The 12,901-nt window shown below is 41.4% G+C and overlaps 1 protein-coding gene across 1 annotated transcript in view; it reads right to left on the bottom strand.

The window, feature by feature from the left end:
- The window catches only part of mast1a (microtubule associated serine/threonine kinase 1a), a 55,297-nt gene that overhangs the window by 39,441 nt on the left and 2,955 nt on the right, over positions 1–12,901 (bottom strand). Inside the window, exon 2 of the mRNA XM_066660877.1 lies at positions 234–322. Within this exon, the coding sequence (XP_066516974.1) occupies positions 234–322 (89 nt within the window). The remainder of the gene's footprint in view (positions 1–233; positions 323–12,901) is intronic.

The raw sequence follows: 12,901 nt of genomic DNA, 5'->3' as shown, positions 1-12,901 counted from the left end.
GTGTTCAATAAATATAAACAGTTCTTACACCAAGCAAAATAATTCATTAACAATATGCTACAGCTGCCAAGCAACATTAATTCATAATTCTGGTGATGTGAGTGTTCACACAGAGACTTTTGATGAACACTTATTGTGTTGTGTCAATCTGATTTTACAACCAGCCAAAATCCCTTTTAATAATGTAATGATGCACATTAGTAAAGAAGCACTTTTACTGGTTCTGGGTTTACCTATGTGTCCAGGGAGAGGTGAGTGGGGTCTGGGCAGGGTGGGGGATGTACTGGTCAGTATCAGACTCTTCCTGTTACTGGTGCGACAGCTGCAATACAAACAAATAGCAGAAATAAGTGTATGGGTGGGGGAGGGTTATTATATAGGGCTTCCTGTTACTGGCAAAAACATAACTATAATCAATAACACACAGAGAAAAGAGCACTGAACTGAAATACTCACAGAACTCAAAATACAGGATATTCTGTGTGTGTGTGTGTGTGTGTGTGTGTATGTGTGGGTGGGTGGTGGTTCTAAGGTCAAAAGGCCTGGGGGGTATTCCACAAAGCAGAGTTTCCCAGTTAGATTTGAGCCCAGTGTTGAGAACCTGACATACAACTAGGCAGATACTGGGCTTAGGTTCTCTGCCTAAACTGAGAAATCCTGCCTTGTGGAATGCCCCCCTGAACAAGGGCTTGATCAAGTAAGACACTAAACTATTGCCACAGCAATGACATACATTTACACTAGTGCAGGAAATAGAAGTCTTGCCATTGCCTAGTCTTTCGACAGCCAATCTGACGCTGTCTCAGACACAGCTGGAGAAAAGTGTCAGTCTAATCGGCCTGAGGGGAAGATGATGCAATTATCTGCAAGTTAATTTACATAATTTGCTTGTTTATGATGTATCAGACAACGTATCAGTGCATATGTTTGTAGATGTGGTGTGTATAGTGTATATTTCTTTGTGTGTGTGTGTGTGTTTATATTTGATCTGCCATCAAAATTTTAGTTCTATTTTAAAGCAATATTCATAGAAGTGGTTTGTCTGTCTTTCTGACTCTCACTCAAGTGTAGCACCATGATCCCTTAAATACATCGCATTATTTCATAAAAATATAGCTTTGGCTTCTTCTGTATGTCCTTATTCCTATTTATGGTGTAATGTTTATTCAAATATTTTACATCGTTAACATCCTCACATCGCATGCAGTGCACTTTTTATTCATCACTGAATTCAGAAAGAAGATGCAGATGTAAGAAGTTGTGTGTGTGTGTGTGTGTGTGTGTGTGGAGAAACTGTCAGGCATGACCTTGATTTATAGTCTGTTGTGAACAGAGCTCAGATTCAGCAGCAAGATCAAATAGAAACACACACACACACACACACACACTCAAGCACGACAGCAAACCATGGAAATGAGATTCACAGAGTTGATGTGCTTTTTTGCTTTGTGTGATTTTCCACACCCATTCTGAATGATCAGACCGAACACTTCCACATACAGCCAGCCTCAAGTCCAGCTGCAATGAGTTCAGCAAAGGCGTCTGGATCTGTCGTAGCATTGAGTGGACTGGAAGCGCAGTCACACATGAAAAACACATGCTAAGTATGAAAAATCAATGTTTTATTTGGAATCTTTTAGAGAAGATAATAAACAATACATGACTGTGGGTTTGCCCAGGTGTGCCACTTTGTTTCTCATGGGTGTGTTTTTGTTGTAGTCAGGTTAAAAATATGTCACATAAAGAGAAAAGAAGTGGCCATTTTACTGTCAAAATTAAAGTGTGTTATGATATTCAATGCGGCGCAGCTTGTTTTTATAGGGCATATTACTGTCAGCGCAACAGGTAGTGCCACTGTCACACAGCTTCTGGGTCCTGGCGGTCGTGGGTTCAAGCACCAATCCGTTGACTGTCTGTGAAGAGTTTGGTGTGTTTTCCCCTTGTCAGTGAGGGTTTCCTCCCATGGTTTAAAAACACACGTTGGTAGGTGGAATGGCGACTCAAAAGAGTTCGAAAAAGTTCGTAGGTGTGAGTGAATGTGTGAGTGTGTGTCACCCTGTACTGGACTAGCGCCCCCTACAGGGTGTGTTCCCGCCTTGTGCCCAGTGATTCTGGGTAGGCTCCAGACCCACCACGACCCTGAACTGGATAAGGGTTACAGACAATGAATGAATGAATATTACTGTCACCCCACAGAAGTCTCATTGATCGCAATTCCCTACCTGACCATCAGAGGTCAGGTTCAACAATAAAGTGACGTGGTTGTCATGACAACTTCTTAACTAAATCACCCAGCTGAAACTCACTCCACATAACAACTCTAAGTATTTCTCTGCACGTGGATTTATCTCAACTCCCTCACTCTAAAGCTATAGACTAAAACTCTATAAGAAATCAGAGCACCACAGTAAAAGTCATGAGTCCACACTGAATCTATGTGGTGTGCTTTTTTCTTGATATATTCTGTTCTAAAGGACCAGGAAAACACATCTCTGAAAACAATCTTTGAGATGTACTTTAGTCCGTTGTGACTGAGTAAACTGGTCATCTACATTTTTTTTCAGAAAGAGAGAGAGAGGTGGAGAGACGGAGCCAGAGAAGCACAAGGAGAGAGTTGTTTTACTCTCCAGTGTTTTTTTTTTAAATAGTTTTTATAATAGTGCCCTGGATGGATAAGAGATTTTGTACTAACCCGCTTTTAAACATGCCTGCCCCATGCGGGGGACACGCTCCACAAAGCATAAATTGGTTAATTCAACAACTACAAAGCAATTAACTCCTCATGTCTGCTGCACTTTATAGAAAAGAATAATAATAAAAAATAATAATTTCAAATAAAAAACAGTCATTTCAAAGGTTTGTGGTGCTGAAAAAAAGGATTACAGCTCCTTTAAGGAAGATTAAGCCTTGTTAAAGATGATGTAACTTTTGAGAAACATTAAATGGTGTTTCACTGGATTAAAACACATTCTTAGAAAAATATAGACAACATAATTGGGCTCTTCCAAACCAGAGTGAGTGTCACTATGTGATTATCTCATACTGAGAGAAAGTGAAGGGAGGGGGAGGGGCTTTAAGGAGACGTTGGCAGGTTAATAAGTCATACTGAAGCACTGGGGAGATGAGAAATGGTAAAAGGATGTGATATTATCTGTAGTTAGCATCCCACCACACCCCCCCCTCTGCAGGGGGTTTAGAGGAGCATTAGTGGATAATGTTATTCATGCACTCACTGCCTTCTGTCGGCCTCACTAGCCAATCCTAATGCATTCGCTCTAAATATTTCACCATTCTCTCTCTCTCTCTCTCTCTCTCTCTGTGTGTGTGTGTGTGTGTGTGTCTGCTCTGTTTCAGAAGCTATATCTGAAAAAGACTATTGAAGAAAAATATTTAAAAATTGATATGTAATGACAATGTAAAGACAATGTAATGTCCCCACAATGCATGGGAACAAACATATGTTTGTGTGTGTGTATACACATCATGGATTTTAGGAATATATCACATCATGTGGATCAAAACCTCTTTACACACTTACACACAGTTGGTCCCCACAATGTCAACAAAACACGACCAAGTTTGACCGCACCTATGGAAAAGCTTTTTGTGTCACAGTGGAAATGTGTTGCCCAACTATGGAACCAGGGCTGTTTCTCAGTTTGTGTTCCTGTGCGCTCGTACATCCTCGTGTTCTTGCTTGACGTCAGCTTTCACTACCAGAGCTCCAAACAACGAGGACGCGTAGGTTCGCTACTTGCCGATTAGAACAACCCGAAAGTCCCGTCATTGACTGCTTCTTCACCTTCTTCCTCTAACAATATACTCAAGAACGTTCTTCTGTCAAACACAAGCCAAGTCTTGTCAATGAGAGGGCAGAAGTGTAGAAGTACCATAAATGAAATGTTATCCTCATCTTTATTAGGTTTAAGCTTATTTAGTTCGATATTTTAGATCTGGAGTTTTCCCTCTGACATGTGATTTCTTCTTTTATCTTTCTACCTCTCCTCCCTTTCACTGGCTTCCTGTTTTACTGTTGTCCTATGTTGCATTTTTCATGAGTTGTGTGTGTGTGTGTGTGTGTGTGTGTGTGTGTGTGTGTGTGTGTGTGTGTGTGTGCGTGTTTTATGCATGTGTGAGTTTACTGTTAGAGGTCAAAAAATAAACAGATTGTGTGGTAACCAAAATGTTATATAGAAGTCAAACATGAGGTCAGACTGATGAACCCCTGAGGCACACACAACAAACAGCTGTGTGCGGGGGAGTATATCTGTGTGTGTGTGTGTGTGTGTGTGTTTGTGTGTAACAAGTGTCCGTAGGTGTGAGTGAATGTGTGTGTGTCTGTGTTGCCCTGTGAAGGACTGGCGTCCCCTCCAGGGTGTGTTCCCGCCTTGCGCCCGATGATTCCAGGTAGGTTTTGGATCCCCCGCGACCCTACATTGGATAAGCGGTTACAGATAATGAATGAAAGTATATATCATGTTGTGAGCAACAAAATGTATTTACCCTCACATTGTGGGGACTTGTCATCTATTTGTGTGGACAAACAATCATGTCCCCTACAATTAATCAGGTCATTTTAAGGCGAAGACATGTTTTAAGGTTGGGGTTAAGGTAGTCTCTAGGGAGCGTCTGGTATCTATCGCCACTTAACATGTCCAAGAACCGCTGCTACAGCAGGAAAATCAATTGGACACGCAATAGGACCAATCACAAAGCTGCTATTTTGGCATGATGTGTAGTGAGGAAATGGTGGGGAAAATGGTGAGGAAACATCTAAATTTTATAAAAAATGTTTTGATTACCATTGTGAAGGTCACCTTTAACACTGTGAGTGACCTACGCAACAAGGTTTGAATGAAGTTTCTACATTAAGTGGTTTTTAGGTTATTGTTTCTGGAAGAAGAAGAAGAAGAAGAAGAAGAAGTAGTTGAAGAAGCAAAGGGGTTTCAATACAGTCCTTTGTTTTGGAAGTAATTACATCAAGCTGTATCAGAGAGGAGATAATACCAACCAATAATACCAGGCTACACCTCCACCTCCAACCCAAAATGGAGAGAACATCATGATGCCACAACTTCAGCACAAAGTCAGGGTTTTTGGAGCTTGGTTAACCACTGAGCACACATGAAGTATGAGAAAAACATTATTTATGAAAATTTACCAAGCTTCAAGTTCATGAATTTACAATCACAGTTCTGAATGCCCGTGCTCAATCCCTTAGTCACAGCCTGAGTTTTCTCATTTTTTTTACTGAATGTCACTAAACAAAAAACCTGGGCTATAACTTTTTCAAAGGCTACACTCCACGTATTTGTTCCCAGTTTGATAAATTTAGATAAATAAACAGTTAAATGTGCAGAGCTGTGTTCTTGGTAGTGGATGTGTACCTTATATACACATACATATATATATATATATACACATATATAAATACATATCATTCATAACAAACCTATAATATGACCATGATTCTATTTACATCCAAATAAGTCCAAATAAATCAGAGACCATGTTTGGACATATCATGTTGGCTGAAGCCAAAGGCAAGAAACATCCAATCAGAAACAGGAAAACTGAAGGAAAAATTTGAATTCAATTCTGGATGTGTAAAGGGCAGCTGAATGAATGAACAGAGCTTTAGGGCACAGTGTAGGCATGTATTAGTCGTGAAGCTTAATCTAGGCCTGGAATATCACCTCATTAATAATTTCTCACAGAATAAAAGAATGATAAGTGTGTATCATTTTAAAATGACAGACTCAGCAGACGTCTACACCAGTGCACCATGTCTCCTTCAGTAGATAGAAACGGCACAGAGGAATGGTGTTATGGCCAATAGAACACAGTCAGAGTGAGAATGTGAGGAAAGACAGGGTTCCTTCACTTTTAATACTGAAGAATACAGTCTGCATTATTAATACACTGTACTCTTCTTCACAGTTACCCTACACCCATCTCCATAGTTACCCTACACCCATCTTCATATTTACCCTACACCCTTCTCCATAGTTACCCTACACCCATCTCCATATTTACCCTACACCCTTCTCCAGAGTTACCCTACACCCATCTCCAGTGTTACCCTACACCCATCTCCATAGTTACCCTACACCCATCTCCAGTATTACCCTACACCATCTCCATAGTTACCCTACACCCATCTCCATAGTTACCCTACATCTATCTCCATAGTTACCCTACACCCATCTCCATATTTACCCTACACACATCTCCATAATTACCCTACACCCATCTACATAGTTACCCTACACCCATCTCCATTGTTACCCTACACCCATCTCCATAGTTACCCTACACCCATCTCCATATTTACCCTACACACATCTCCATAATTACCCTACACCCATCTACATAGTTACCCTACACATATCTCCAGAGTTACCCTACACCCATCTCCATTGTTACCCTACACCCATCTCCATAGTTACCCTACACCCATCTCCATAGTTAACATTTTTCTCCATAGTCATCCCAAACCCATCTCCATAGATACCATACATCTATATCCATAATTCTCCCACTTCCAGTGGAGGAGTGCAGGAATGAAGGGACTAATAAAAAGGAAGTGAGCGGGAAATCAAGTGACATTCACAGAGAGAAAAGGGTTGTGAAGTCTGAGGAAAATAAAGAAGAACAAATGGGAGACACCAGGCTGGTGAGTGTGAGGAAGACAAATGTGAGAAGGTGAGAAAGAAAGGCTCCCTGCTATCACAGTTCACACACAGAGAGAGAGAGAGAGAGAGAGAGAGAGAGAGAGAGAGAGAGAGAGAGAGAGAGAGAGAGAGAGAGAGAGAGGGGAAGACAAAGACAGAGAGACAGCGAGAGAGAGAGAGAGAGACAGAGAGACAGAGAGAGAGAGAGAGAGAGAGAGAGAGAGGAAGACAAACACAGAGAGACAGTGAGAGAGAGAGAGAGAGAGAGAGAGAGAGAGAGAGAGAGAGAGAGAGAGAGAGAGAGAGAGAGAGAGAGAGGTTTTAGAAAGTGGCACACAACAAAAAGCAAAACAATCCAAAAAAAAATCAAACATCGTTCCAACCCATTAGCATTGTGGCTAACGTTGAGAGAGAGAGAGAGAGAGAGAGAGAGAGAGAGAGGAAGACAAAGACAGAGAGACAGTGAGAGAGAGAGAGAGACTGAGAGAGAGGAAGACAGAGACAGACAAAGACAGAGAGACAGCGAGAGAGAGAGAGAAAGAGAGAGGAAGACAGAAACTGAGAGAATATTTATTTTGGGGAAAATTTCTGACCAAAACCTGAGTCATCTAATACCCCTCTGTCCTCCAGAACACATCAATCACACACACACACACACACACACACACACACATCACTAACAAATACAACTCACTTGCTCCAAAAACAGCTCCTCTCTTCTCTCTCTCTCTCAACGTTAGCCACAATGCTAATGGGTTGGAACGATGTTTGATTTTTTTTTGGATTGTTTTGCTTTTTGTTGTGTGCCACTTTCTAAAACCCAACAATAAAAGCAGAGTCAAATTTCAGATCAATGGTCACTTCGCAGAAGAAGTGTCTTAGGTTTTAATGAAAGGTGAAGATGCAGTGTGTAAAATTTATTTTACGTTATGTTTGTGTACCTGTAGATTGGTGATTGTTAGCAGTGTTATAAACATATAGATACACTGTGTATACTATATTTTAGCTCTGCTAGCAGATCCACCTCAGTCTTACACACTGAAGAATAAGTGGATTTTACCAACAAAAATAGCAAACAATATTTGATGAACAAGTGATTCTTAATTATCATTATCTCTTCTATAAATGCAATTTACATGAGATTAGAAATCAAAGTGCTTTGTAGCCCATAAATGTACCACGTAAATACCCTGTGACACATCCAGGCCACTAGGTGTCAGTGTAACAGATGTTTTATTACATATAGAAGAATCATTGGAGAAAACCATTCTTTTTTTCTTTAATATAAAGAGATTTAAATCTTGGGTCATTTCTACTGGTTTATTTATCGCCAAATGTTCACACGCTGTTAAGTTCAAATGACGCAGAAAAATAAAAATCAGGGGATAAAAGTGGAGAAACAAGTTTTTCTCTGGACAGTGACGATATACAAGACGCAGCCTTCATCAGAAATACTGTGACCCAGAGGTGGCCCTGTCCCTCAGCTGTCAGAGTGGAGCCTCTGAAGGCTCATGTCATGTCTCATTGACGGCTGATGACATTTCCTGCAACACAGAGTGAAGTGAAACAGGCTGACGACAGGGAGACAGAATCTGAACAGAAGCAGCTTCAAAATCAGGCACAAGGATAAAGACATCTGCCAGTAAACCAGAGCAGGATTCACTGCAGGAGTCCAGCCACAGACTTAAACGTCAGAGCAGGAGTGGAAATCTGAAACACACCGGGATCTGTCAGGACAAGGCTGGTGCCTGATGTTTGCTTTCAGCTGTGGTTACACTAGCCTTTATTTAGCGAAGTTTAGCAAACAGAAGCCCATGAGTAATAAGTAATTTGTGCTGTAGACTCCTGGGGCAAATACATTTCATGAGAAAAACTTAACATCAACTTACAATTTGGTGAACATTCCCTCAACCTATCGAGCTGCTACTTTGGCCACACTTTGGGCGGGGTTCTGTAAAGCAGTGCTGAAGATCCAAAACTGAGGAAATGGTAATTATAGCCATGTATACGAATAAAATTGTATTTATATTGTCCCACACGATTAAAAATGGCAGGTCAACGCGAGGCGACCTTTAGCATGGTCAGTCTATTGTGCAAAAGTCTCAGCCACAGATGCTCTGCCCACAAGTAGACAGAGAGTTTGACACTTTCAGTGCATTTATCTGGCCTCATTGTCAGGATTCTTGTCAGCATCATCTGATCTGCTGTGTCTGCGTATATGCACTTCGGTGTATCATTTTGTACTGGCTCTGATACTGGTCCAACGTGAAAGAGTGCCTCCAAACATCATGCCAAAATAGCAGACTAGTGATTGGTCCTTTTGAGTGTCAGTCAAATTTTTTTCCTGCTGTATTAGGCAGGTAGTGTCACAGTCACACAGGTTCAGGGACCTGGAGGTTGTGGGTTCAAGTCCCACTCTAGATGACTGTCAATGAGGCGTTTGTGTGTTCTCCCTGTGTCCGTGTGGGTTTCCTCCGGGTGCTCTGGTTTCCTCCCATGGTCCAAAGACACATGTTGGTAGGCGGATTGGTGACTCAAAAGTGTCTGTAGGTGTGAGTGTGTGAGTAAATATGTGAGTGTGTGTCGCCCTGTGAAGGACTGGCGCCCCCTCCAGGGTGTGTTCCTGCCTTGCGCCCAGTGACCTTGAATTGGATAAGCGGTTACAGACAATGAATGAATGTATTAGGCAGTTCTTGACCACGCTAAGTGTTGAATGGTACCAGATTCTTCATAGAGACTCTCCCTAGAGTGTTGGGCAATGCGAGAGTTTTGCACTGGAGCAACATGGCTAATGTTGTTAGGCAATAGAATTCACAATGTGCAAATGTTCAAATTCACTCACACCCCTTGGATCAGGTTAAATCGTTGATCCCCACTGCTCCACAGCCCACAGAGGTGTGTTAATGTGTCCTCCACTGGTACTAGTGAATCAGACACTTTGTAAACACCTCAGTGTTACTACTGGACTGAGAATAGTCTACACACCCAATTATATGCAGCAAACAGCATCCAGCTGACATATACTGCATATACTGATAAAGGACTAGAGGGTAACCAACACACACTGTGCAGCGATAGATGAGCTACTCTCTCTGACTTTACATCTACAAGGTGGTCCAAAGAGGGAGGAGTGTCTCACAAAGTGGACAGTGAGTGGACACAGGGTTTAAAAACTCCAGCAGCACTGCTGTGTCTGATCCACTCGCACCAGCACCAACCACCACGTCAGCATCACTGCAGCGCTAAGAATGATCCACCCCCCACATCATACCTGCCCTGTGGAGGTCCTGGCCACTGGAAACAAGGGGTAAGGGGTCTAACAAAGTATGCAGAGCAACAGGTGGGCTACAAAGAGGTGGATGTGGCACCATTAACAACCAAAGCAGTGAAGAAAAAGCGGACATAAATGCAGCCCACACTGTAGACAAGTTAGACTGTTGAATAAACCATGATTCAGCTAATTATAGTAGATCAGCCTCTACTGCAGCACTATAGAGTTTTGCTGACAGGTTTAGGTTTGGTAACTCAAGCTTAACCCTATGTCAAACACCAGCTTCTGCTAATTTGATTTTGTGGTCTTCAATTCAAGAAATACTGAAACCTTTATCCTTTTGGGCAAGTGTGTTGAGTTCTCTACTGAAATGTGAATGAAGAGGAAGCATTTCCAGGCATTAACCAAAATTGTTATCATCTTGAAAACACCGGAGAAAATCTTAAGACTAGTTTTTAGCAAAACTGAAGCAATTCCAGGTATGATTTGATAGCTGTAGTGTATTCAACCTGTCACATGCTCATTAATTTTAATAAATATTCAGAAAATTCAAACTGTTCTTTACAGCCGCAAAACACATTTAGACAAATTTACAAAGTATTTTTATGAAACAAAAATGTATTTAGTTTTCTAAAAGCCTTTGTGTAAAAATGTGTTGGCTCAGTTGACGACATTGACTTTGTGAATCAGATCCAGAGGAAGATAATGATGATAATGTTGACTGTGGGAGGTCTGTTGAATGACCTCAGACCACAATCCAATGTTCAGACAGTAACAGAAACAACTGTAGTTCCTCTAAATGTGGAAACACAGCCGTTTATACATTGATAAATGAACAACAATTAGATTTTTATTTTAAAAAAATCTGTTTTATTGTACAATTTTTTCATGTGTCAGGCTTTAAAGGGTTAAAATGGCCTGCAACAGTTTGACATCTGAACCCAAATGGCTGGTGTTTGTTTATCAAGACAGGCGCCAATTTTATCTTGCTGATCTCTTGCTGGAGGCTCTTAAGTGCTGGACATGACGGACAATTGATTTTACTCTGTTATCTGCTTTACAAATGTATTTTGTCTCTGTTTTTATTCATATTTTCAATTTATTGTTTGCTCATATTGTTCTGTTTATTGATTTTTACGAGAGGTGGGCCCTCTGGGACTTGTAAGTCTTCAGAGAAGGCCTAATGATTTCCAAGAAGCTAAAAAATACATTTAGTTTGCTTGGAAACTTAAGCGTTCATTCATTTATTCATATTCTGTAAAAACTTCATCCTGTTCAGGGTTGTTTTGGGTCCCAAGCCTACACTGATTCATTGGACGCAAGGAAGGAACAGAGCACCAGTTTAACACGGGGCATCACTCATGCACTCACACTTGTGGACAATTTTACACTCTCATGCAGTCACTCACACACTTATCCAGTCACTCATACACTCACACCTCTGGGTAATTTCACACACTCACCCAGTCACACATTCACATCTGTGGACAATTTCACACACTCGTTTTATGAGTTTTTATTGCATGACTTTACACGCCTAGTGCTAACCTACTGTGACTGGGTCAGCTTTAGCGAGCAAGCTAACATATCCAAACACACTCTCACAGTCTCCAGCTGACTCGGGATCAGCAGTAAAGAAATCTGCAAAATAGGAAGCCAGAGTAACCACTAAGCCCAGAGCCAGATTGCTGCAGACTATAAAGAGGCTTAAAAGTGGATGTCAGTAACACAATTACACAACAGAAATCCTCTCGTTAGCATTAGCATTCTTTCACCAAAGCTCATGAGATCACTGTTTCATTTCCTCTATTACTCAATACTGAAGGCAACTGACATAATGAAGATCATAAAAGGGATCAGCCAAATAGAGTGCAATGGTCAAGGTAAGGCTCTAATACTGAAATATATATTAAATGAGATATAATACAAAGAAATCAATTGTTTGGTGCATGCCCAAGGCAAAGCAAGATCCCACCAACATAGACAATGTGAAACAAGACTACCCAGTCAATTTTTGTGGGCTGCCTGAGTTAGAAAGTTAGATAAAAAGAGTCATTTTCGTGTTGCTACTAGGGTAAAAGGCAGACACTAGAGAATATCCCCGCCCCCTCATCTGAATCTGTCCAGTCATAGAGCTGGACATAACGCGCATTGAGAAATGAGAGCGCTGAGTAAAAATAGAGTGAAAAGGGCTAAAATCCAGAGCGTCTGCTCCTCGCTCCTCACTGCTGTGCACTCGGGGTCAGGGTAAACAGTGAGTGGCTCATTATCATTTAAAGGAATATGCGCTGAAAAATGGCTGCTCTGAACAGGGCTGTGTAAACCCAAGGGTTGCTATGAAAGAGCAGAGTTATGACAGAAAAAGCCAATTGTTGTCGACAAGACCTTGCACTGGTATTTTTAGAAGTGCATCAACAGCTTTGAAGATGACCTGCAGAGAGAGAGAGAGAGAGAGAGAGAGAGAGAGAGAGAGAGAGAGAGAGAGAGAGAGCGCGTGTGGTAGAGGAGAACTTGGCAGAGAATCACACCTGAGCACTCCATCCTTAAAGGTTGCCTTTCTTTCTCATTATCTTTCCCTCTATTTCCCTTCCTTTTTCTCTCTCACTATTAATTTATTACTCTCATTTCTCTCCCTCTACCTTTCTTTCTTTCTGTCTTTCTTTCTTTCTCCCTCTCTCTCTCTCTCGCGCTCTCTGTCTTTGTAGCAGTAGTGTGACGGCAGGGTGTACAGTCAAAATGCAGATCTAAAAGTCTCACACAACATGTGATACAGAAAGACCAGGCAGAGAGAGAGAGAGAGAGAGAGTGAGAGAGAGACAGACGGGTGCACAGGAGGAGGAACAGATAGAGAAAGAAAGAGAGAGAGAGAGAAAGATCAGGTAGGAGGAGAAGAAGTGAGTGGAAAAAGTCTCATTTAACCTCACTCTGCTGGTTTTAAATATAGGCCGCGACACTT

This window comes from Hoplias malabaricus, chromosome 2 (assembly GCF_029633855.1).
Source record: "Hoplias malabaricus isolate fHopMal1 chromosome 2, fHopMal1.hap1, whole genome shotgun sequence".
Classification (NCBI taxonomy): domain Eukaryota; kingdom Metazoa; phylum Chordata; class Actinopteri; order Characiformes; family Erythrinidae; genus Hoplias; species Hoplias malabaricus.
The sequence above is the reverse complement of the archived record's forward strand: the minus strand, read 5'-3'. Positions and strand labels throughout refer to the sequence as shown.